Source organism: Phasianus colchicus, chromosome Z (genome assembly GCF_987193195.1).
Source record: "Phasianus colchicus chromosome Z, bPhaCol1.hap1.1, whole genome shotgun sequence".
NCBI lineage: Eukaryota > Metazoa > Chordata > Aves > Galliformes > Phasianidae > Phasianus > Phasianus colchicus.
In genome coordinates this window covers 23,938,544-23,959,886 of record NC_143476.1, presented here as the reverse complement: position 1 = coordinate 23,959,886, position 21,343 = coordinate 23,938,544, and the positions used below count along the sequence as shown (strand labels likewise).

Sequence of the window (21,343 nt, the reverse complement as noted above, 5' to 3'; positions counted from 1 at the left end):
ATTGAGTCCTGTTACTCACAGGCTGTATGAGGGGGTGGAGCATTTTCCGTACTTCAAGGGGGGATATAGTGTGTGAATTCTCTGTACAGTACTTGGAGTTGCAAGAGTGATAGAGTATGCTAAGTGTTGTAGGTCTCAATGTTTGCTTTTACAGTCTGATTTAGTAAACATGTGAGATGAAGTAAGAATCAGAGTTCCGTGGTTTTGCTAAACTTCTGGTGAGATTTTCACAGAAACAACAAAAGTTTGTATTCCTAGAGATTAACCTCTCAAATTTATCAGTGGTGACCACACTGAGAAATGCGGTTACTAAATTGAGAAATGTTTGGCATAATATTTTCAGTGTTATCACATGGCATATATATTCCTATCTTTAGTCCTGGAAGCAAGCAAACAAACTGGGTTGAGTTTATTGTGTTAAGGTCAGAAGATAATTTGTGGCATGTAGACTACGGATGAGGTGGTTACTATCAAGAAAACTTAATAAAAAACAAGCCCACTGAAAGAACATCTTATACTGAAAATTATCAGGTGCATATTAAAAGAGAGATTACTTGTGATCTTCAGAACATAAAAGTGAAATGCAGTGCACAGGTTGGAGCCGTAAAGACAGCACAGCTGTATTTTCTTTTCCAATTGCATACTGAAGTTAGAATTTTTGAAAGGTAGTTGTGAAAATAAGAGGCCTTGAGCTTTGTCTGGTGCCCTTAAAATTTTGGGGTACTAGTGTAGTTCTGTTAGCCTTCAAGAAGGGTGAACCTCCTCAGTGCTCCATACAAAATAAGTAATGCTTAAGTAGCTACATTTCCATTTTGGAGGTGAAATCACTGACAGGCTAATTTTCTTTTTATGTTGGATGCTTAAAGAATTCGGTGATCCTCTTTTGTTGAATGTTTCAAAATGATTGGTGGATGATATTTTCAGAGATTTCCAAAAATTAAATGACTCATACAAAGTACTGCTATCATATGTTGCTTGCGACAGGAACATGTTCCACTATGTCTGTGTGGAACCATTGGCTATATGTTCTTCATAAGCAAAAATAAAAATAATTCAAACCTAATAAATAAACCATTTCTAAGTTCTCCATCAGGCTTCACCTAATGATGCATAGCTTTTGCCTTGGTGAGGTGTTGAGAAGTCTTAGTACTGAGCTCAGATTCTTGTCCTCAAAGACAGGTTGTTGGTGACATGCAGAAGTGGTGCATCTGACAACATACTCCTGAACATTTCCACTTTAGAAGAGATTTCAAATGTAATCTGTTGTATTCTGCGGGGATTCCCTTCGTATTGTTGCTTCGCAAGTAGTGTCTGTTGAAATAGACCATGTTTTAGCTCCCCTTTGAGGGGATAATTTATATATTCTGTATTAAGCAACAGTTACCTCTTCCTCATTAAAATCTTATCCATCCTGAGCAGGAAGCAAGTTTAGTGATCCAAAAGGAAGGTATGCTGAAGACAAGGTTTTTTTTTTTTTTGTCGTATTTGCTTTGAGATGAGATGTCTCAAGGTTCTGGTATCTAAACTAGGTTTTAAGTGTATGTGAAGCTACCTTTTAAATGCTCTTGGCAAATGCAGTTTCTTTTTAGTATTTTGAGGAAAATCTCAAAGTTCTGTTCTTGCTTTGTCAGGTGGTGAGTGGAGTTCAGCTTCTGTGCTTTGCTCTGTGAAGTACTGAAATGGGTAATGCCACTGTTGCTTCACTTGTCAGTATTACAAAGGTTTTTAAGATTGTCACATTTGGACTGTAAAGTCATTGATATTTCTGGGATCTCTTGGTTGGTCTGAACAGTGTTGCATGTTCTGTATGGGCAGTTTCTCAGATTGTTTTTATCTGGAACAGAATAATATTAAATGCCCATAGTATCTATCATAGTACTGGGGAGGCCAAATAAGAGAGGGAGTGTAGCCCTTTGCTGTGTTACAAATGTCTGTCCAAGGCAGTAAGTAACATTGGTTTTCAGTGTTCGGGAAGTCATATTTGATGTTACATTTCAGCTTTGCTTGTGATTGTAAAACAAGTTAATCCTAACGTGTGCAACATCCCCAGATCTCTCCAGCACTATTCCGTTATAGAAAACACCCTGTTAATGAAAACCAAGGCAATCTATCCTACATTGAATTCCTAGCAGTATCAGTATTTTGTCATAAGAGCAAACGATTTTTTGGCCATCAGGATGAAAGTGGGAACAGTGTTTGTTTTAGAATGTGTTACTATTCAGTATATAATGGATAAAATGGTTTTGTGACAGTATCGTCCCTGAGCTAATTGGCTCAGATTAGGTGAAGGTGTAAAACAATTCAGCATAAGATTAAGAATTTGTATTTAAGAGAAAAACAGTATTAGTGAAATTTTCACACATTTCCAGATTCTTTTCACTCAAAATGTGTAGTTGCAGCTGTTGACTTTGCAGTGGAGTGCTGCTGAAGAAGTAATTGGAATTAAAGGCAAAATGAAGCAAGCCTCTTAGGTTTTAGCTCCATGCTACCCCCTTGTGGAACAGTGTTTTTTTCTCAAATCTTCATTAGTGAGCAGGAAGTTTTTCATTAATAGTATGTGATAGATGTTATGGACATGAGTATTTGTGTTCCAGCAACAATGTAGAAGACTTGAGGAAGCCAAGATGATTATCTGTGGTAATTAACTGAAAATTCAAAGGGAATCTTTCTTGCTCTGTGATCATTCCAAATGGTTGTGTTAGAAAAGCTAAATCAAAAGATCTTACTGAATAGCAATTCAATCCAGGTTAAGAAGATTTCATTCAAGGATTTTTGTAAGTCTTTATTAGCATTTTATGCAAGCCAGAATTGTATACTGACTGTCTAAACCTTTGTCACACATTGTTTTGACTTCTCTTTTGAGTATGAAGTGAGAAACAAAAGCAAACACACAGTGAACCCTTTCGCAGCATTTTTTTCTTTAAACTTGTGATTAATATGTGTGCATCCATTCTAATCTGACAGTCTTGAGCCTGTAATATGCCTGCTGAATTTGCAGTGTAAGATTAATTCAGGGAAATGCTGGAGCATAGGTATATGGTGATCTATATGATATGTTAACAGGAGTGTTTTTGAGTGGGGGTTTTACAGTGAAAGAAAGGAACTTTGGTAATTTCAGTTGTAAAGATTAAAGTAAAGAAAAATGATAAACAATCAAAGCTTCCATAAGGAAATGAAAGTGTTTACTACAGAAAAAAGAATAGGGTCAGAGGAGATTATTGTGCTGGGTATTTCAGTTTCTGGATTGCAATTGAGATGGATGGGTGAGATTTTTGGCAGTCAGAGCTTCCTAAGGAAGAACAGGAAAAACTGCAACAGACCTGAGTTTTGGTGGAAAGTGAAGAAAAGTGAAGAAAAAAGAGAAAGTGAAGAAAAAGAGTAACAGATAGCATATCTTTAAAAAAAAATAAAAATATCTAGTGAGAGATCTAGACTTTAAACACAGGTTTTGTTTCCAGTCTAGGGCCTTTAATTTAATTGGTTTTTGTTTTTTTTTTTTTTTTACTTATTTCGTTTAGGAATGTTTTTCTTTGCTGCACAAAAAGGTGTAAAACTGGCATGGTACATCCAGTGCTGTCAGACTCCTTTTGGAAGGGGAGAATGTGATAGTTTAGAGTTGGGTGTCAAACTCCTAGCTGTCGCAGATCTAGAATGCTGCTTTCTGTTTACCTTTATGTTCTTTTAATCTAACTTCATCAGCAATGGCTAGTTTAGCACTAATGTCTTTTTTTCTGTTCAGCTGAGTCCTGTACTTTCCAATACAGTATTGACTGTAGGAGGCAACACTGAGTCTGTTGTTTGAAAACCTTGTTGTACTTGTTTTAAATACAAACAGTATATTGCAATTCCCATTTACAGTAGAATTTTTCCAGAGAAAAATTCATAATTACAGAGTATTTTGGGGAAGGAAGGGGGAGACTTGTGCTTCAGAATGACATGAAGTATTGTTGTGAAGAAAAAGTGTAAAGGAAAAATAAATTAAAAAAAAACACGTTTTTCCTAAAATAGGAACTATTTGGATGTTTGAGAGAACATGTGACAGGAGGAGTTTGGCAGTTGCAAAGAAGCTGACATCTGCAATAAATCAACTATTTTCAGTTTGAGGCAAAAAAGTGGGGAAAGTATGACTTACTGGAAAATCATGGCTTAATACCTCGTTTGGAAAGTTGTTAGTCTTTGACACAGACTGTTAAATTAACCTGCTTATTTCTGTATGGTGCTAACTTGTTGATGGAGTACTGTAGGTACTTAGTAGCTAGTAGGCAACAGAGACTCACAGAGTTTGCCAGTAGCTGCTAAGTGTTTTGTGCATCGGTAAAATTCTAATGCTGCATATGTAAAATTTTATAGATCTCAATATGAAAAAGAAAATGGTGTAGAACACTGAAATTTTACAGTTAATGAGCAGATGTCCTCAGAAATTAGGTTGCTCTCAGAGTGCAAATAATAGATAGTTGCATTCTTTAGAGTTAATGGAAGGAAATTTGGAGAAAAGGGGGTCAAGGGCAGAGATTATAAACCTTGAAGTGTTAACAGAGACATTCTGAAAACATAGTTTCTGGCTGTTAACACAGACGTTGTTGAAGCAGCTTCTTCTGGAAAGCACTCTTCTGTGTTGAGTTACACTCAAGCTGGATACTCAGTAAGGCAACTGAAGGTATAGCTTCAAGTATTCATAGTGATGCACAGTGCTAAGGTGCTGGAAGTGAGGTAGTGCCTTAAGGCAGTACTGTAAGTGAAGAAAGTAAAGGAAAAAAAGAATGAAATAATGTTGTCTATTCATTAAAATGTGCAATTGGAATTGTTTTGATCAAGTAGATAAAAAAAAGCCTGATCGTTGCACTTACGTACTGAATGTGTTAAAGCTTTCGTTCAAATCCTACAGAGTAACACAACAACAAAAAAAGCACAGTTAATGAGCTGATGCAGGCTGTTTTTGTAATTAACATCTGTCATCTATCAACTAGATTAAAAAAAAAAAAAAGTGGGAGATTAGAGGAAACAAGATCACCGTGGTTTCTTTTTCAGAGCTACAAGTAGCAGATCTTAGCTGATGGTAAAAGAGATGTGTGTGAAAACTTTGCCTATAGTGTATGCACTGATTTTTTTTGTGGAGGCCTTTAATTCACAGATTTAACAGATTGAAAATCACAGGAAAAAAAAAGAGTGAAAACCTTTGGAAGCCATAAGTCTTACTCTGATACTGATGGTATGACTGCTTCAGAGTGCAAAGACTGAGCTCCAGAGGGAAGTATGATGTAGGCATCTGATGTAGCCTAATTTCAAAAAAAAAAAAACAAAAACAAAACAAAAAAAAAACCAACAAAACAATAAAACTCTCATCTTTTCTATTACTTTAAGTAGGAAAAGGCCTTACTTTGTAACCTACACAAAATGTCAGGAATGATTATGGTGCTTTTGAGAAGGAAAGTATTAGGATGTGTGAAAATAAAGGCAGATGGGCTATAGTGGATTTTTGGCAATGGTGTGTTGTTTTTTTTTTCCCCCCTTGGTCAACAAGTGTGATGGGTTTAAGAGCGAGACTCCTATAGGAATGATTGAAATACCAGTCCAACTATCAAATAAATCTGCCTATAGGACGCTGTCTTATCATTTGTCCTTACTTCCAGAATTCAAGATCTTTGTTTTCAAGAGCAGTGAATAATTAAGGATGCAAATATATTTTAAAATTGGCCTGTGTTGATGAAGCTACATTTTTCAGAGATGGCTGCTTTGTTTTTGTTGTTCAGTGAGAATTGAAACACATCTGCTTCATGAAAAAATGTTTGCTATTCTTTTAAGCAATTTTATTTGTTTACAGGTGTCAGCTGCGATGCATGTTTAAAAGGAAATTTTCGAGGTCGACGATTCAAGTGCTTAATTTGCTACGATTACGATCTGTGTGCAACTTGTTATGAAAGTGGTGCAACAACAACGAGGCATACAACTGACCACCCGATGCAGTGCATACTAACGAGAGTAGATTTTGGTAAGTGGTAACTTGAGAGTCAAATCATGTGTTGCCCTATTGTGTTAGTAAGCGTAATACGGATTTTTCATGTTTCTACTTTACTTAAACGCCTTTTCTCCTACTAGCTCACTTAAAATAAGAGCACCTTCCGTCTTCTAAAAAAACAGGCATTTTTCTTTGATTCTTGCATATAAAATATCTTAGATATTTCTTCTTAATTTGGTTTCCAACAGGTTTTCAGACTAAAAAGTTTATTTGATAATAATGACTACTGCTGGTTTCCTATTCAAAAAATGGGGCATTCTTCCTAACTTAATATGTTTTACTTGCAAGTAACACAGAGTGGAAGCTGAGAAATCCTGTTAAGATTCCAGAGAAATTTTATTCTCTGCTGGTTTGTATGGGTTTGTTGGTGCAGAAAAGTAATGACTGGCTGTAATGAATGTAAAGGACTAGGAATGGGGAGTAATATATAATGATTTTGGGATTTGTTTTCAGTTCCACTAATTGCAAAATTATTTCTGATAGCAAAACCACACCAGTATTTCAAAACACATTTGTCACATACAACTAAAGCAAGCAGAAGAATATGTCACAGCAAGGCTGAAACTCAGGAGGTACTTCTGAATGAAACCCCTATTCTCAAATGTTGGTGATGTGGTATGTGAGATACATATTTATTCTAAGCCCAGAGTGCTCATATCATAATATTTTTTAGCTAATCCAGTGGTATTGTTTTTCATGTTGAGCTCTTTAAATATGATTTCTTAAAAGCTCAATATGGTCACTTCAAAGCTAAGGCTTTATGAATTGTAGGTTTCTTTACATTCTTGATAATAATGGAAGTAAAATCTATTTCTTCATTAATTCAAATGTTACGGAACAGCTGGATATGGGAATATGCAGTGGCTTTTTTCAAGGCAGCTGTTAGATGTCTTTCACTTTCTCCTAATTCTCAGGTCTCTGCTTGTCCTGAGACTGCCTTTTCTTGACTTCAGAAATCCAGGCCTTGGGATTTCAGGGTTTGGAAAATAAAGCATTTAATTAATTAATCAGAAATGCATGCAATTATTTTAGGTTCTCAGACTTTTTCTGAGGCTGTGTGTCTTCTCAGACTTTTTTTGGTGTTACTAATTAGTTAAAAGTCTCTGTGTGACTGTATGTTACTTTAGAGATGTGGTCACTATTAGAAAAGCACAGTTCTGACTGATTTGCCTCCCAGCAGTTGCTATTACTGTGTTTTACACATGGGCTAATATTACAGCATTGCCGTGAACACTACATGTTCATAATGGGAAAAGAGGGGTGAAACTTGTTTGCTGTAGAGCCTTAAATTAATGTTAAATGCCAAAACTTTGAAAGTACTGCAGTGAAGAAATCTTCTAAACACTTGCCTCTTAAAAAAAAAAAAACATAATTAATTAAAAATTGCCTGTCATGAAATTGTAACAATGTCTAGAAAATATATTTTGCTTCTTGCAGCTTGTGTTGTTCTGTCTTGGAAGTCCTTGATGATCAAGTGCGTCCTGTGGTTTAATGTATTTCGTTTGTGTAAGTCTAATGTGAAGAATTCAGGGAAGTAATAGAAGGTTAGAGAAGTGGTATGTAGTGGGATTCTCAGGGCTACTCTTGCTTCATTTAGTGGTTGTGCTGCTATGACCTCTTAAAATAAGAGGAGTAAGTAAATGAATTTTGGAAATTTTACATAGCTTGATCTCTGAGCATTGTTGTAGCAAATAAGTTTGTGCATTTGGTACATTGCCAAAACACAGTCCCATGAACAGTGAAGAATATGGAGCCTGTTACCTGTTTTCATAAAGGATTTTGAGAACAGGTATCAGGATTTCTAGAAAAAATCAATTTTTGGTATATTTACAATTCTGTTTTCAGTTGACATGAATTACCACAAAAAAGCCTCTCTTACCAGAAGGAAATGTCCGTCACTTCACAGTTCCTTCTTATTTGTGTCATGGTGTTTTGACACTACATATGTCTATGAGGAACTGTTTACAAGTATGAAGTACAGGAAATACAGCAGTAGAGGTGGGACCTTCTCATGAGTATTCCAGTACTTGTTGTTGCCATGTGAGAGATGGCAGCAGAGGGGCAGTCTGACAGAATGGCAGCTGACATGGAAGTGCAAATGAAGCAAAGCTGTGTCACTGAATTCTTCCTTGTGGAAACTGTGGCACTCACTGACATTAAATGATGGAAGCATGCAGTGAATGTAAGCACAGTGAGGAGTGGGGGGTATGTTTCAGCAGTGGTCACTTCCACTGGTGCAGATTTTTCCAACTGTGGCACACAGGCTCTTGTTCATCACTCATTTTCATTGCTAATGGTGGTCACTATGTTGAAAAATAGTATTTTGTAGCTGTGAATGTGCTGTATCAAATTGTCTTACTGTGCTCTTTGTATCTGTTGTAGTTTCCATGGAAATAGATAGGCATTACTTCTGGTGCCAGAAAGTTGGACTCCCACAGCCTGTATGCAGACTGTAGAATTTACTTTTGCACACTGTTTTTAAAGCTGTGAACAAGGCTTACAGTGGATGGTTAATCCTGTAGACCAATTCTAAATATCTGGGATTGCTTCACCATAGAGGAAAATAACATTGTTTACCTTCTGGTGAATTTTGAGGCTTTGTAGGCACAGTAAGAAAGTTGTAAAGTGTATTGCAGAAGACGGACTTCTACAGGTATTCTCAATGAGCTTCGGTTCTCATTGTGTTGTTTTGTTTTACTTCCCTGGGGACGTAGTATAGGAGCCCATGTAATATCACTGAAAATGAGTAAGAAGGCCTGGTGTTTTCTGGCAACTTGTGTTGAACCATCCTATTGGCATATCTGTCTTTCAGAAGTTGGAACTATGGGATAGCATTAATTTGGAAGGTGGATGAGGTACAAAACAATTGTGTTATTGTTCTTCAGTCTTCGCAGAGACACTTAATAAGATGCTTTATTCTTTAACAGACAGAGGTTAAAATGATCTCATAACGTGAATAGAGTAGTAGATGATATGAAGCTTGACTTCTAAAGCATAAAATCACGTATTTGTGAGAAGTCAAAGAGCAGAACTTGCAATAGGTTTGTGTTTAAAAACAGTTTTGCCAGGTACTGGTGGTCATTGTACTGCTGGTACTGATTAGGACAATGTAGAAGTTCAGAGCAAATGTCATGGTTTCCTTTTTTTTGAAAAAGAATTTTAATCTGTTAGAATGCTTTATGATTTATGTGTGTGCCTTCCACATTAACCACACTGTTGTAAAGGCAAGGTAATACAAATTGTTAATGGAGACCCCTACCAGAATCCTTTTATATTACTTTTATTAAAGTACTGTATAAACATATCTTCAGTTTCTACCTCTGGTGTTTATGTGACAAAGGCCTTGACATCTTTTGTGGCTGCATCTGGGGCAAAATGAGTTTTTTGAATGAGGAGACCCTTAATAATGTGCAGCGTGAGTTCTGATTGGATTAACTGGAATTAGTCTTGAGGTTTCTGTGGTTTTCAACTGCTGAAACAAGATCTATCTAGTAAACACATGTTTTGCTAAGTCACAGAATTGTGGAAGAGTCAAGTTTTTTTGGAAATGGACTCTAGATATCATCTGATTGAATCTTCTGTTAGCAGCCGGGTCTTAAATGGACTGTCCTGCCAAGCCTAGAATGTTTTCCTTATATGAGTTTTTACCACTTCCAGACAACCTTTCCCAACACTTATTGCTCACAGAGTAAGTTGGTTGTTTTTTCTTTTTTTGTTTTGTTTTTCCCCTTTTATCCATGCGGAGCTTCCTCTTGAAGCATCTCATCCCTGCAGGCTCTTACTCTGTCAAGAGAGTAACTTTTCCTCTAGAACGACCTTTTTGTCACTGCAGAAGTAATGCCTGCTATTTATTTCCATGGAAAGTACAACAGATACAAAGAGCACAATAACATTGTTTAGTAGGGACATTCTCAGCTATAAAATACTATTTTTCAACATAGTCACCACTATTAGCTATGAAATTGATGAACAAGAGTCTGCATGCCACATTCATAAAAATTTGCAGCAGTGGAGATGACCTGCTGTCACTGCTGGTAAAACGTACCACCTACTGCCTCACTATGCTCATATCCATTGTTCGATCTCTGTAAATGTTAAGCAGGCATCTATGAATGTCAGTGCCTTTTTTCCTCCTGAATTCAGTGACATGTCTTTCCTTCATCTGTATTTGCATGTCACATGCCATTCTGTCAGACTGCCCTTCTCCGAGCAAATTCTCAACAACAAAGTGCTCGTTCAGTACAGTCATCACTGTTACCCATGCAATGAAAAGCCACACTTGTAAACATCTGCATTAGTGGAGATAACCTACTGTCATCACTTCTGAAATGCACCACGCACCACCTCATTGTGCTTATATCCATTGTTGGTCTTCATATATGTTCATCAAGTCAGCTGAATGAATGTCAGCTGGTGCCTTTCTTTGTACATGGAGGAAATGCTTTGCTTCATATTCACTTCCATGTCAGATGCCATTGTGTCAGACTGCCCCTCTGCTGCTATCTACACCAGCAACAAAATGTAATGGTGATATTTGGTAACGTTCAACCTCTACTGCCATACCACCATCATCTGCCTCTGATGTCATGGGCCATCATAATAAAATAGGAGGCATTTCTTTCAGAGTAGCCTTCATGGAAGGCTGAGATTTACATATGTTTTGAGCCTTCTCTGGGGTCGATGAACCCCCATTCCTTCTGTTTTCTTATGTCAGATTCTCCAGCCCTCTGTCCATTTTGCTGAACACATGCACATGCAAGCATACATTCCCTCTGCCCTGTCCTGAACTTAATATTTTTGTTGTCTGTCTTGATTTGGAGATTGTGAAGCTGGATCCTCTGTATCTGTTGTAACCTAAAAAGTGCCTAGTAAAGTGGGATAATCAACAACCCTTGATTTTATTGTTATTCTTACTGATGCTGCCCAGGTCGTGGAAGAAAGAATTATCAGTTGTTTTTAGGTTTTGCTTCAGTTAGCATTTTTTCCTAGCAAGTGTGATTATTGCTCTGCATTCATTTGTATTGAAATGGGAGAGTTCTAACAAGCTGAGTGGAGATCTTACCAGTTGGAAGTAGATCCCTTCAACCTGTATAGAAGAACAACATCTATGATTTCCAGAATATTAGAATCTAGATGACTAGTGCAGCTTTATGACTGCATCGTTTTGTCATAGCATCAATCAGAGCTAATTCTGGTTGGAAATAACTAATGTGAGTCTCTGGTCCAGCCTTCTGTTTTAAGAAGTCTATAGACTGGGAGAAGAGTTCATTGAAAGCCACCCTGCTGAGAAGGATTTGGGTTTCCTGGTAGATGAAAAACTTGGTATAAGCCAGGATGTGCACTTGCAAGCTGGAAGGCCACCTGTGTCTGGGGCGCATCAAAAGAGGGGCAGCAGCAGGAAGAGGAAGGGAATTGTCCATGTGTACTTTGTCCTCTGTGAGGCCCCATCTGGAGTTCTGCATTCCCATAGTCCCCAGCTCAGGAAAGATGCAGAAATGTTGGAGTGGTTCCATAAGAGTCTACAAAGATTATAAGAAGACTGGAGCACATCTCCTGTGAAAACATACTGTGGGAGCTGGGCTTATTCAGTGTGGAGAACAGAAGGCTGTGGAGTGACCTCATAGCAGCCTTCCCATACTTATAAGGAGCTTATAAGCAGGTGGGAAATCAACTCTTTACATGGATAAATAGTGATAGGACAAGGGAGAACAGTTTTAAACTAGAAGAGGACAGATTTAGATCAGATGTTAAGGAGAAATCTTTCAGGGTGGTGAGGCAGTTGTATGGGCTGCCCAGAGAAGCTGTGGGTACCCCATCCCTGGGGGGTGCTCAGGGTCAGGTTGGATGGGGCCCTGTGCAGCCTGAGCTCGTGGGGGACAGCCCTGCCCATGTACGGGTCTGGGACTAGGTGGGCTTAAGGTCCCTTCTCACTCAAACCACTTTATTATTCCACGATTCTGTTAGCAGGATTGACTGTGAGGTCAGACCAACTTAATCAGGTCCTAGCCCAGTCCTCTGCCTCCAAGGATGGAGATGATTCAAAGCTATGTGAGAGAAGGTTCAGATTAGACATTAAGAAAACAATGTTGATAGTTTGACACTAGAACAAGCTTCTTAGAGAGGCAGTTGCTCTGTTCCTGTCTGTGTAAGTGTCATCTGGAGAATGTTCTCAGTGGTATGTTTTTGACTCTGTGTAAGTGTCAAAGTAGTCTGACATTTGGACTCAGTGACCTTTGTAGTTTCCTGACAACTCAATTTAATGGATTCTGTTCTTTGATAACTTGTTCCACTGCTTGTCTGGGCAATGGGGAAACATTTTGCTGATAACCTGTTGTCCTTCAGTAGTGTTCCACATTGAAGAACCTAGCTTAGTCCCCTTTGTCCCATCTTTGTAGGTGTGGGGCCAGCAAGTTGCCCCAAAGCAATCACTGCACCAGGCCAAACTAGCCCTAGCCTGCTGCTTTTCCTCACAGGGCAGTGCTCCAGACCTGACATAACGGCCTTTTGCTGAGCTGACCTTAGTTTTTTGATACCTCTGCTCTGCCAGAGACCTGAGGCAGAACACAGGGCCTGATAGGGCCTGGATGAGACCTGCGCAGAAGGGAGCCCCTGCCCTGCTCACAGCTCCCCAGTGCATGGCTGGCCCTGCCCAGCTCTCTTCTGCCGAGGCAGGGCGCCTGCTCCCAGAACTGCCAGCGCTGTCAGTCATTGCCTGCTCAGAGTAGGCCAAGCACAATTTGTTAAGATTAGTGTCAGTCCCTTCCTTGATGTAAATATTTATAAACAGTGTTCCTAAAAATTAGAGTATTAGACAAGCTTTAGAATGGTTTTGTTCAGAAGACACACAGCAAAACAGAACAAACAGCAATTTTAAGACTAATATTTCGAATAATATGATTTCTTAATGAATGGTACAGAAACAGCTAATTATTTTTAATGTGTTCTGTTAACACCATTTATTTTCTTGATGCACATTTCAAGTAAACACACTGCAATTTAAGACCAGTATTTTTACTTACATGTATATACCAAATTGAAATGAAGTTGCTCATACAAAAAAAAGTAAAACTAAAACGCGTGTCCTTTAAAGGAATATATTTAAACAGAAAGCAAGTACAAGCTGCTGTGAAACACTGTCTTGAATCATCTATATTGAAGTCAGATTTTATCTGAGGGACCCTGTTGTACTTCTGTTTCATTACTAGCCTCCTGCCAAGTTTCTGAATGTACTAGTTAAAGATTTGTGTTAAACGCAAGTAGTCTGTAACTATAGATGGATGATAACACAGAGCTGCTCATTTTTGCTTGAATTTTCACATAACATTAATTTTCATCAAGAGCAGCTATAATTTTTAAATGTTGTTGATCTTGAAGTCTTAACTTCATGAACTATGGTTGTTGTCTTTTTAAACAATATTTCAGTCCTCTTACTCTTTTCATGGTTTTCCCCTAACTGATCAGCAGTGGGGTTATGAATCTTCTCCTGTAGGAATGCGATTTAATCTGTTGGTTTTGTTGGTTTGTTTTGTTTTTTTATTGAGCAGCCTTACCTGCCTTTGTAGCTCTGCTGAAAAGAGGTCCAGAGGAGTTTGACGAGGTTTGTCCTCTGACTTTTTTGTAGAAAGACATTTGGAAACCGTCAAAATGCATTATCTGAAAGATTTCTTTGTGGCCACAAGGGATGATAATTGGTAATGGGCCTGTTGCATCAGAGCAGTAATTTGTGGAGCCTCCTCATTTATCCCCAAACTGCTTCTAATCATAGGGGCTTTTCTTAGTAAATGAGCCTAAGTAACATGACTATAGTAATTATTTTTAGGACTCCTCATGTACTTGTTAAAGTACAATGGAGAAATATCCATTCAATAATCTAACTTTAAGCAAAAAAGATGCATAATACCACTTAATCATCATTCTGCTTTCTTGTAAATTTTAGCTATAGCTTAAAATAAAACATTCTATATTCTAGATTAAAAAGGCAGAAGCTTGATTGCAAACAGTGGAAGGAGATTGAAGTTAAGGAGGAAAAAGAATGCAGATAAGAACTTCTGAAGGGAAAAATAAAGTTACATTTGCCAATTACTGCTTTTGTTTCTTATAAGTACTTTTTGAAATATTTTCTTGCATATGAAAGCCATGCTTGTTTGGCATGTATGTCATATGTTATTTATAAAAAGAATGTGGAAAAACGTGGGAGAACACAGCAGAGTGTAATCAGGAAGCTGGAAGGAACTCAAACTTTTAATTTTTTAGGTTGTTTTTTTTTTAAATTAATGGCTCACTTGAGATTCTCTAAAGGCCAGAAGTTTGGCAGCACTTGCGAAACTTCTCTGTGACAATGTATAATGTTGGGAATGCATAATGCTGGGAGTTGTGATATCTGTACTGAGCTAACAGCTTATGTAAGGAAGAGATATTTACCTACATGCTAATCTATTTACCACTGTCTTTTGATTGGTAATGGCTCCATGTTGTTTAGTTCTTTACTTAAAAATACGTAGAGACTTTTAGACTACCTTATAATTTCAAGGAATTTTTTGTAGATATAGAAGCTACTTCGATATACAAGTCTTCTAAACAATAATATTTGCTCCTTTTTGTTAGCTTTCCATCTTTAGTTGTTGTCTTCTTACATCCAAACCAATAAAAAGGTGCCAGTACTTGAACATTTACAGGAATAAGACTCCCTGGCCAAGGAGGATCCTTAGAGAAAGAGAACCTTGGTGTTCCTGTGTGTGTATGTGTTTGCTGCAGAAAAAAAAAACTGTTTTCCAATCGTTATGTTAATATTTAATGATCATGATGAGGGTCCTACTAATATTTAAGGGAAATCAAAGAATCAACTGAATGAGCAATCATTAGTTTCTAGTATGCGTGTTTGGCATTTTTGCTGTTCACACAGGTATATGGATTTATTTGCAGAAGTGATTGTTGAATTACTTTAAGAGAACAGCATAGTGTTTTCATGTGAAGAGATTAAATAGAGTTAAATTTGGAATTCTTCATAACTATGTTAAGATCAGTACACACAGTAACAACTTGTGTAATCAGCCTCTTTGCTTAGAATTGGTCCAAATAAAGTATGATGGAGGATTCTTTCATCAGTTGTCCCTGAAGTTTTTTGTATTTCTTAGTCATCTTTGAATCTTTTCCTTTTGAATATATTTTTCTGTAAGTGCATTTGTTCCCCTTTGCATACAGTTGATGCAACCTGAGACAATTTAGCAACTTTTCAGAACTTTCTATAAAAACCTTGTTCTTTCTTTGTTTGAAATGATGGTATATTGAAATCCTTTATATTTGATTATGCTGCAGCATAGTGGCAATTTTTTTTTTTATACCTCCACTCTTGTTTTTAGCAACATCAGAATAGGAATCTGAATGTGACTCTTGGAGAAACTTTCTTAAGAGTTCTCAATTAAATGTATTTACTGGAGTGGCAGTGGGTACTCCACCCCTCTGAATTACTTCAGAGAACATTCTCTACAATGCCTCAGTCCTGAAACCACTTGATTATCATGTGACTTTTTACTGCATGTTCTGTAAACATGGTTGATTCATCATTTAGGAAGGGAACTTCCTGCTTTGGATAGTTGGACGTAAGGTCTAGCACGGTGTCAAATTGTGATGCTTAATTTGTTGGACCACTTAAAAAATCTGGGTTTGTTAGGAAGTGTTTCCTTTTTGGTATAGCTGCCTATCTGTTTGGCATTATACCTTACCATACCTGTTGAAAAGGCATCTTTAATTTCTTACTCTGCAGTACTCAAGTCTCTGGAAGCTCTTTTCCAGAGCAAAGAAAAGAGAGACTTACTGAACATAAACTCCGTTCTGTGATGTGTTCTACCTGCAGAGCTTTGTTCGTCCAGTATCTTTAACTCTATGCTAGTATGTTATTAATACATATTTTCCTGTGTTGGTTTTGGAGTGTTAGCCCTCGTAACTTAGGTAATGTCTGTTTATATGATAGACTGTGTAGGTATATGTACTTTTAGCTTCAACATTCTGTATGGCTACAAAAACAAAAAATTCTTTCTGCTAAAGAAAGGTGTGGTTTTTAATATTGATGTAGATGTGAAGTTTGGTCATGTTTCCTGTAAAATATATAACTTCTGTAGAGAAGGAGAGAGGAAAAGCATTATTTATTGCATAATTCGTTAGGCTGTCCTGCTAGGCATGGGGAGCTGTTAAGTTAGCCATTCAAAAGTAAGTGTTTTTTGTCAGTGCTTGACTTCAACCCATACTACTAAAACAAGCATGTAGCAGGTAGATTTCTTCCATGTATGATAAACAATTGCTTTGTTACAGCACAAATATTGATTATGGAGTCACAAAAGACTTCTGAATTTAAATCTAAACTTGTGATTTAAGAATGCTATAGTGATGTACCGAGGACAGCAAGAGTGATAGAAAAGTGAAGATTTGGCAACAGCAGCAGCCAGGACTCTTTGCCTCTACTGACTATTAGGAAATTATAATATGCTTGCTAATGAAAATGAACTAATGAACTGTATTCTGTCTGTTTTGTCATCAGTAATTGAAGGTGTCTTGAATGTCAGCATATGGCCTTTGTGGAGGCTAAAAATAGCAATTTCAGTTAAATTCCAGGTTCTCAGTGGTACTACACTCAAGTACATAAAGACATGTGACATGAACAAAGTAATTGACTGTAATGCTTTGAAGTAACTTCTGTTTAAACACTTTGTGTTCCAGATTTGTACTATGGTGGAGAAGCTTTCTCTGTAGAGCAGCCACAGTCTTTCACTTGTCCTTATTGTGGAAAAATGGGTCATACAGAAACAACTCTTCAAGAACATGTTACTTCTGAGCATGCGGAAACATCAACAGAAGTGGTAAGAAGCATCAGAACTCTTTTAATTGTGGTGAAAATTCATTACAAAGAATATTCAGGAAAATGGGTAAAAAGTCTTTCTGAAGCATGAGTTCTATTAAATGCTTTTGAAGAAGTCACATTTCATGATATCAGATTTTTTGGGGGGTGAGGGGTAATTCTCAGATAATGAGCTTCCTTTTTACTTCTGTGGTTGCTGCTTTGTTACTCTGATGTAAAGGTTGCTATGTTTGGGAACTTATGCCGTAAGACAACATTTAAAGCATTTTTATGGCTGTTCTTCCTTTTTACAACCAGCATGCAATTGCTAAATGAGTTTACAGTGTTGGGTAAGACCATAGCTATGGCAGTCTTTTGTTACTGTAATTGCATTCTGCATGCGGCAGAAGCTGTAATTCTTCTGTGACTTGTTCTCAAGGCAGCAAGAGGGGAAGGGACGTATTCTCCATCTCTTAACTGGTAGAACAGTTGACACCATTGAAAACACACTTCTTTAAAGTACCTTTTTGGATGTTTAGTTGTATTAGTTCCTACTTTCCCGAATGCCTTTCAGAGTAGGTGAAGCGAGGCTAACAGAATGACTTCCAAAGTGCTCTTGTCCAGTTGACTTTTTTCACAGATTCCTAGAAATACTTGTTTGCTTGAAATGGATTACTCATTTGTATAACATTGTGAATTACTCATAGGATTCTCTGTTCTGATCTTCTGGTTATTTGTTTACTTTCCACGGAATTATTTTGAAGATGATGAACCCTTCTTTCAAGCCTGTTAAGGATCTTGAATTGAAGGAGTGCTAGGGGAGGTAACTTGATAGTTTTGAAGCTCTGATCTTTCTTGATAAATGAAACAGTTTACTTCTGTCAGCGGCACTGCAGGATTATAAATTGCCTTACTGATACACTTGGAATTTTAATGATATAGACTTTTTTGGAGATTCACATTAGAGTGACTTCTTTCATGGCTTAGTGTTGCAGTTCTGATTTGCACCACTTGATGTCAGTGGTATTTTCTTAACACAGTATTCATGTTCTAGGTTTTTTAATTTGGCATGTCCTTCTTTGCAGCTGCAGCTTCTAGAATTCAGTATGTAGAGCCTAAATCTGTGAGCCTAAGTGCCTGCTGATTTCTGAAAAAGTTTTGTGTGTTAAAATGAGCCTCTGAGTTTTGTGAGTCAGCATGCAAAAACAAAATTTTCATCCTGGTTCAAATAATAATAGAAGGCAATCCTTTCAATCCTTTAATATGATTGCATATGTTTGTGCCAAGTTGCTTCTGAAAGTTCAGTATGCAGAAAATGTAAAGCTGCTTGGGTGCTTGATAGTGAAAGATGACAACATGACTAATGAAGAAAATCTTAAGATAATCAAATTGTGTTATTGTGGGCATTCAAACAACTGTTTTTGCTTATGTCTTGACCTTCTGGTACTTGCAGTAGGTCTTGCTGTTGGCAGGTGGACTGTACCTGAACTCTTTAGGCAAGTCTCCAGGGATGAACAGTTTTTTATTTTGCTTGTGATCACTCTTTACTCCTTACCTATCTTTCTGAAAGAATAAGTCAAAGAATTCTGATCCACTGGAGGGGGAGGAAAAAGCACCGTTATTGTTTCTGATAAGTTGAATTTTAACATTTTTGTATTTGGACTGTTGAAGATAAGAGGGTGATTTTGCTCAGTATTTGGCAGTGGTAAATATAGCAATATTTAGGTACTTGTGAACTGGATGAATTTGACAGTATTGTCTTGAAGGATAGTTTAATGATGGGTACTTGAATCAAAAAAATGCACTGGTATCTGTGGGAGAAGTTGAAAGGTTCAAAGGTCCCTAAGATTGGATGCTAAAAAAAAAATAAAAAAATTGGCAGTATTGGTGAAAAATAAAGTCTCAGTAATTACCAGTATTTCTTTACCAGTCCAAGAGTAAGGATAAGTTTTATAGAGTAAGTGCCAAAGAACATGGATATCAGTGTAATTATACTGTTGGAGGCTGGGTTTCAGTTCAGCCTAACATACTGAATGTGATGCAGCATTCAGCTAGAAGTTTGCTAGTGTTGTAAACAAACTCCAGATTTTGGAAACTATGTTGAATGTCATATTTGAATCTCATTTCAGAATAAAGATTGATTTTCTACTTTATGTCATTCTTCATCAGATTTGTCACATTTGGCAAGGCAGTAACTAAGCTCATACCATGAGCTTTGGGGCTCTAAGTTATAAATATATTGCTGATTAAGCTGATTAGAGCTTTTATTGCAGTACTGAAACCTTTCAGATTATCTTCTGCTTCATTCTTGAAGATTTCAATGTCTTACAGGATTTCTGTAAAATCAGTGTAGTTTTATGCCTTACATGTAAATAAGGAGGTAGTAATAGTAGAACAAAATTTCTAGAAGCTAGCGGATATTAGGATTAATTCCTAATTGTTATAGGATATGAAAGTCATCTTCTGGACGTCATTCAGAGCAACATCATGACTTTATTTATTAAAAATCATAAAAAAACAGACAACCAGATACATTAGGAATGCAATTTTAAACCCATTACCCTGAATAGTATTTTTCTTCTATGAAAACTAAAGTTCTAATTAGCAACAATTTTCAGCTGTGTCACATTCAATCAGTAATGCTTCTGACTTCGTAGTAACATGGGTGTTTTGCCAAAGCTAATGCCTAACTAAATTTCTGTTTGTGTCTAACAATGCTTTAGTATATTTTTCTAGTGAGAGAGTTCTTGTACAAAATTTTATGTTTGGAATTAGGTTTAGAATACTAAGTTCCCTTGAACATTGTTATCCAGAACGTTTTGTTATCTGATGTTTTTTCTGAGGAGTCCCTTTTTCAGGGAAATATCTGTTGTTCGTGAAGACTTCATCCTGTTACATGTGAGGAACTTTGTATTGCTTTTTAAGTTCTATTTTCATGATTATTTCCATTATCCATGTTGGTAGGTAGCTTGAAAAAAAGAGCACCTTGAAGATGATGTTCATTTGATTTGAACTGTGTTCTTGTTTGAAGATTAGGCATCTTATTTGTAACTTTAAAAGTGTATGTGTTATGGTGAATTTCTTCTGAAATTGTGTGTTTATGGCAGGTAAAAGTGCAATGGCTAGCATCAAATTTAATAGATAAAAGCAAAATTGTTAGTCTTAGTTCAGCTAAAAGCCCTGAGGGCTTTTAGAAGTTAAAATTGAGTAGAGAGGTACTTTTTATTTCTTCTTTTCGTTTCTTCTTGAAATTGTAGTCCATCTTAAACACTTCATTCTGCTTCTGTTAAGCTAATTTCTGACATCAGAAATGAGTAACTCTTAAGCAGACCCACTGCAGTACAACTAGTTTTGTCCTCCCTCATATTCTGTAATGTCATTGCTTTGCAGTGTGTCTGTATTGTGTCTGTAGTGATGGAAAACCTGAGAAATGGTTCTCTGAAGAAAAATACATAATTTGGAAATTAAAGGGGGAAAGACATAGTAGAAAGAACCTTTTAAAAAGCCTAAGTTTCTGCATGGGATTGCTAAACTAAAATGTCATTGAAGATGTAAGCTACTGTCAAAAGCAGTGGAGAATTTGCAGTGAGCATATTTAAGACATCACCTTCACCTCCATAAAAGTAAGCCATATGTGTGTAGTATTACGAGGGCTGCTCCAGAAGTAATGCCTCCTATTTTATTATGTTGACCCACAGTGTCAGGGGGCAGATAATGGTACAGCAGTAGAAGTTGAACCTTCCCAACTATATTTCACTACTTGATGCTGCCATGTGAGAGTTGGCAGCAGGGGGGCAGTCTGACAGAATGGTATCCGACACGGAAGTGCCAGTGAAGCAAAAGGTGTATCACTGAGTTCCATGTGGGAAAAAACAGCACCCACTGACATCCATCCATGCTTGATGAATGTTTTATGGAGGCCAAATAGTGGTGTGGAGACAGTGAGGCATGGTGGTGTGTTTCACACATTTGTGTGTGTCACACCACAAAATGAGGACTGTCTGAACCAGCTCATCCCCATGAATCAGCAGGTTACAACAAGGGAGCGGGCTATAGAGCTGAATATCAGCTTCAGTGCACTGGAAACAGGGGTGGCACACCGGAATATCACAAAGTCTGCAGCAGGTGGGCCTCGCGGCTGCTCATGCAGGAGCAGAAAGAACAAGCCAGGACCTCCTGAGATGTGGTGTCACCACTGTGGGCCTGAGTCAAAACAGCAGTCCACAGAGGGGTGATGTGAGTTCCTCGTCAGAGAAAACATTCAAGGTGAAGCCCTCACAGTGGGTAAAGTAATGCACGCTGTTGTTTGGGATAGCAAAGGGCTCCTGGAACTGGAACAAACCGTCAGCTTTGATCACTAAGTCGCAACACTGACTAAGCTGAAGGCTGGAACATCCAGAGTCAGGTCAGAGAACAGACAACCTTTGTTTTGCAACACAATAATGCCAGGCCCTAAAGCACTTTGAAGACCACAGAGCACATTGCCAATCCTGGCT

At 37.5% G+C, this 21,343-nt stretch overlaps 1 protein-coding gene across 3 annotated transcripts in view; it reads left to right on the top strand.

Moving 5' to 3' along the window:
- Positions 1 to 21,343, top strand: part of KCMF1 (potassium channel modulatory factor 1) — a 51,907-nt gene that overhangs the window by 21,484 nt on the left and 9,080 nt on the right. For all 3 annotated transcript variants that reach the window (XM_090131457.1, XM_090131456.1, XM_090131458.1), the window contains exons 2-3: positions 5,822 to 5,989; positions 16,730 to 16,869. In XM_090131457.1, coding sequence (XP_089987583.1) covers positions 5,822 to 5,989; positions 16,730 to 16,869 — 308 coding nt within the window. The remainder of the gene's footprint in view (positions 1 to 5,821; positions 5,990 to 16,729; positions 16,870 to 21,343) is intronic.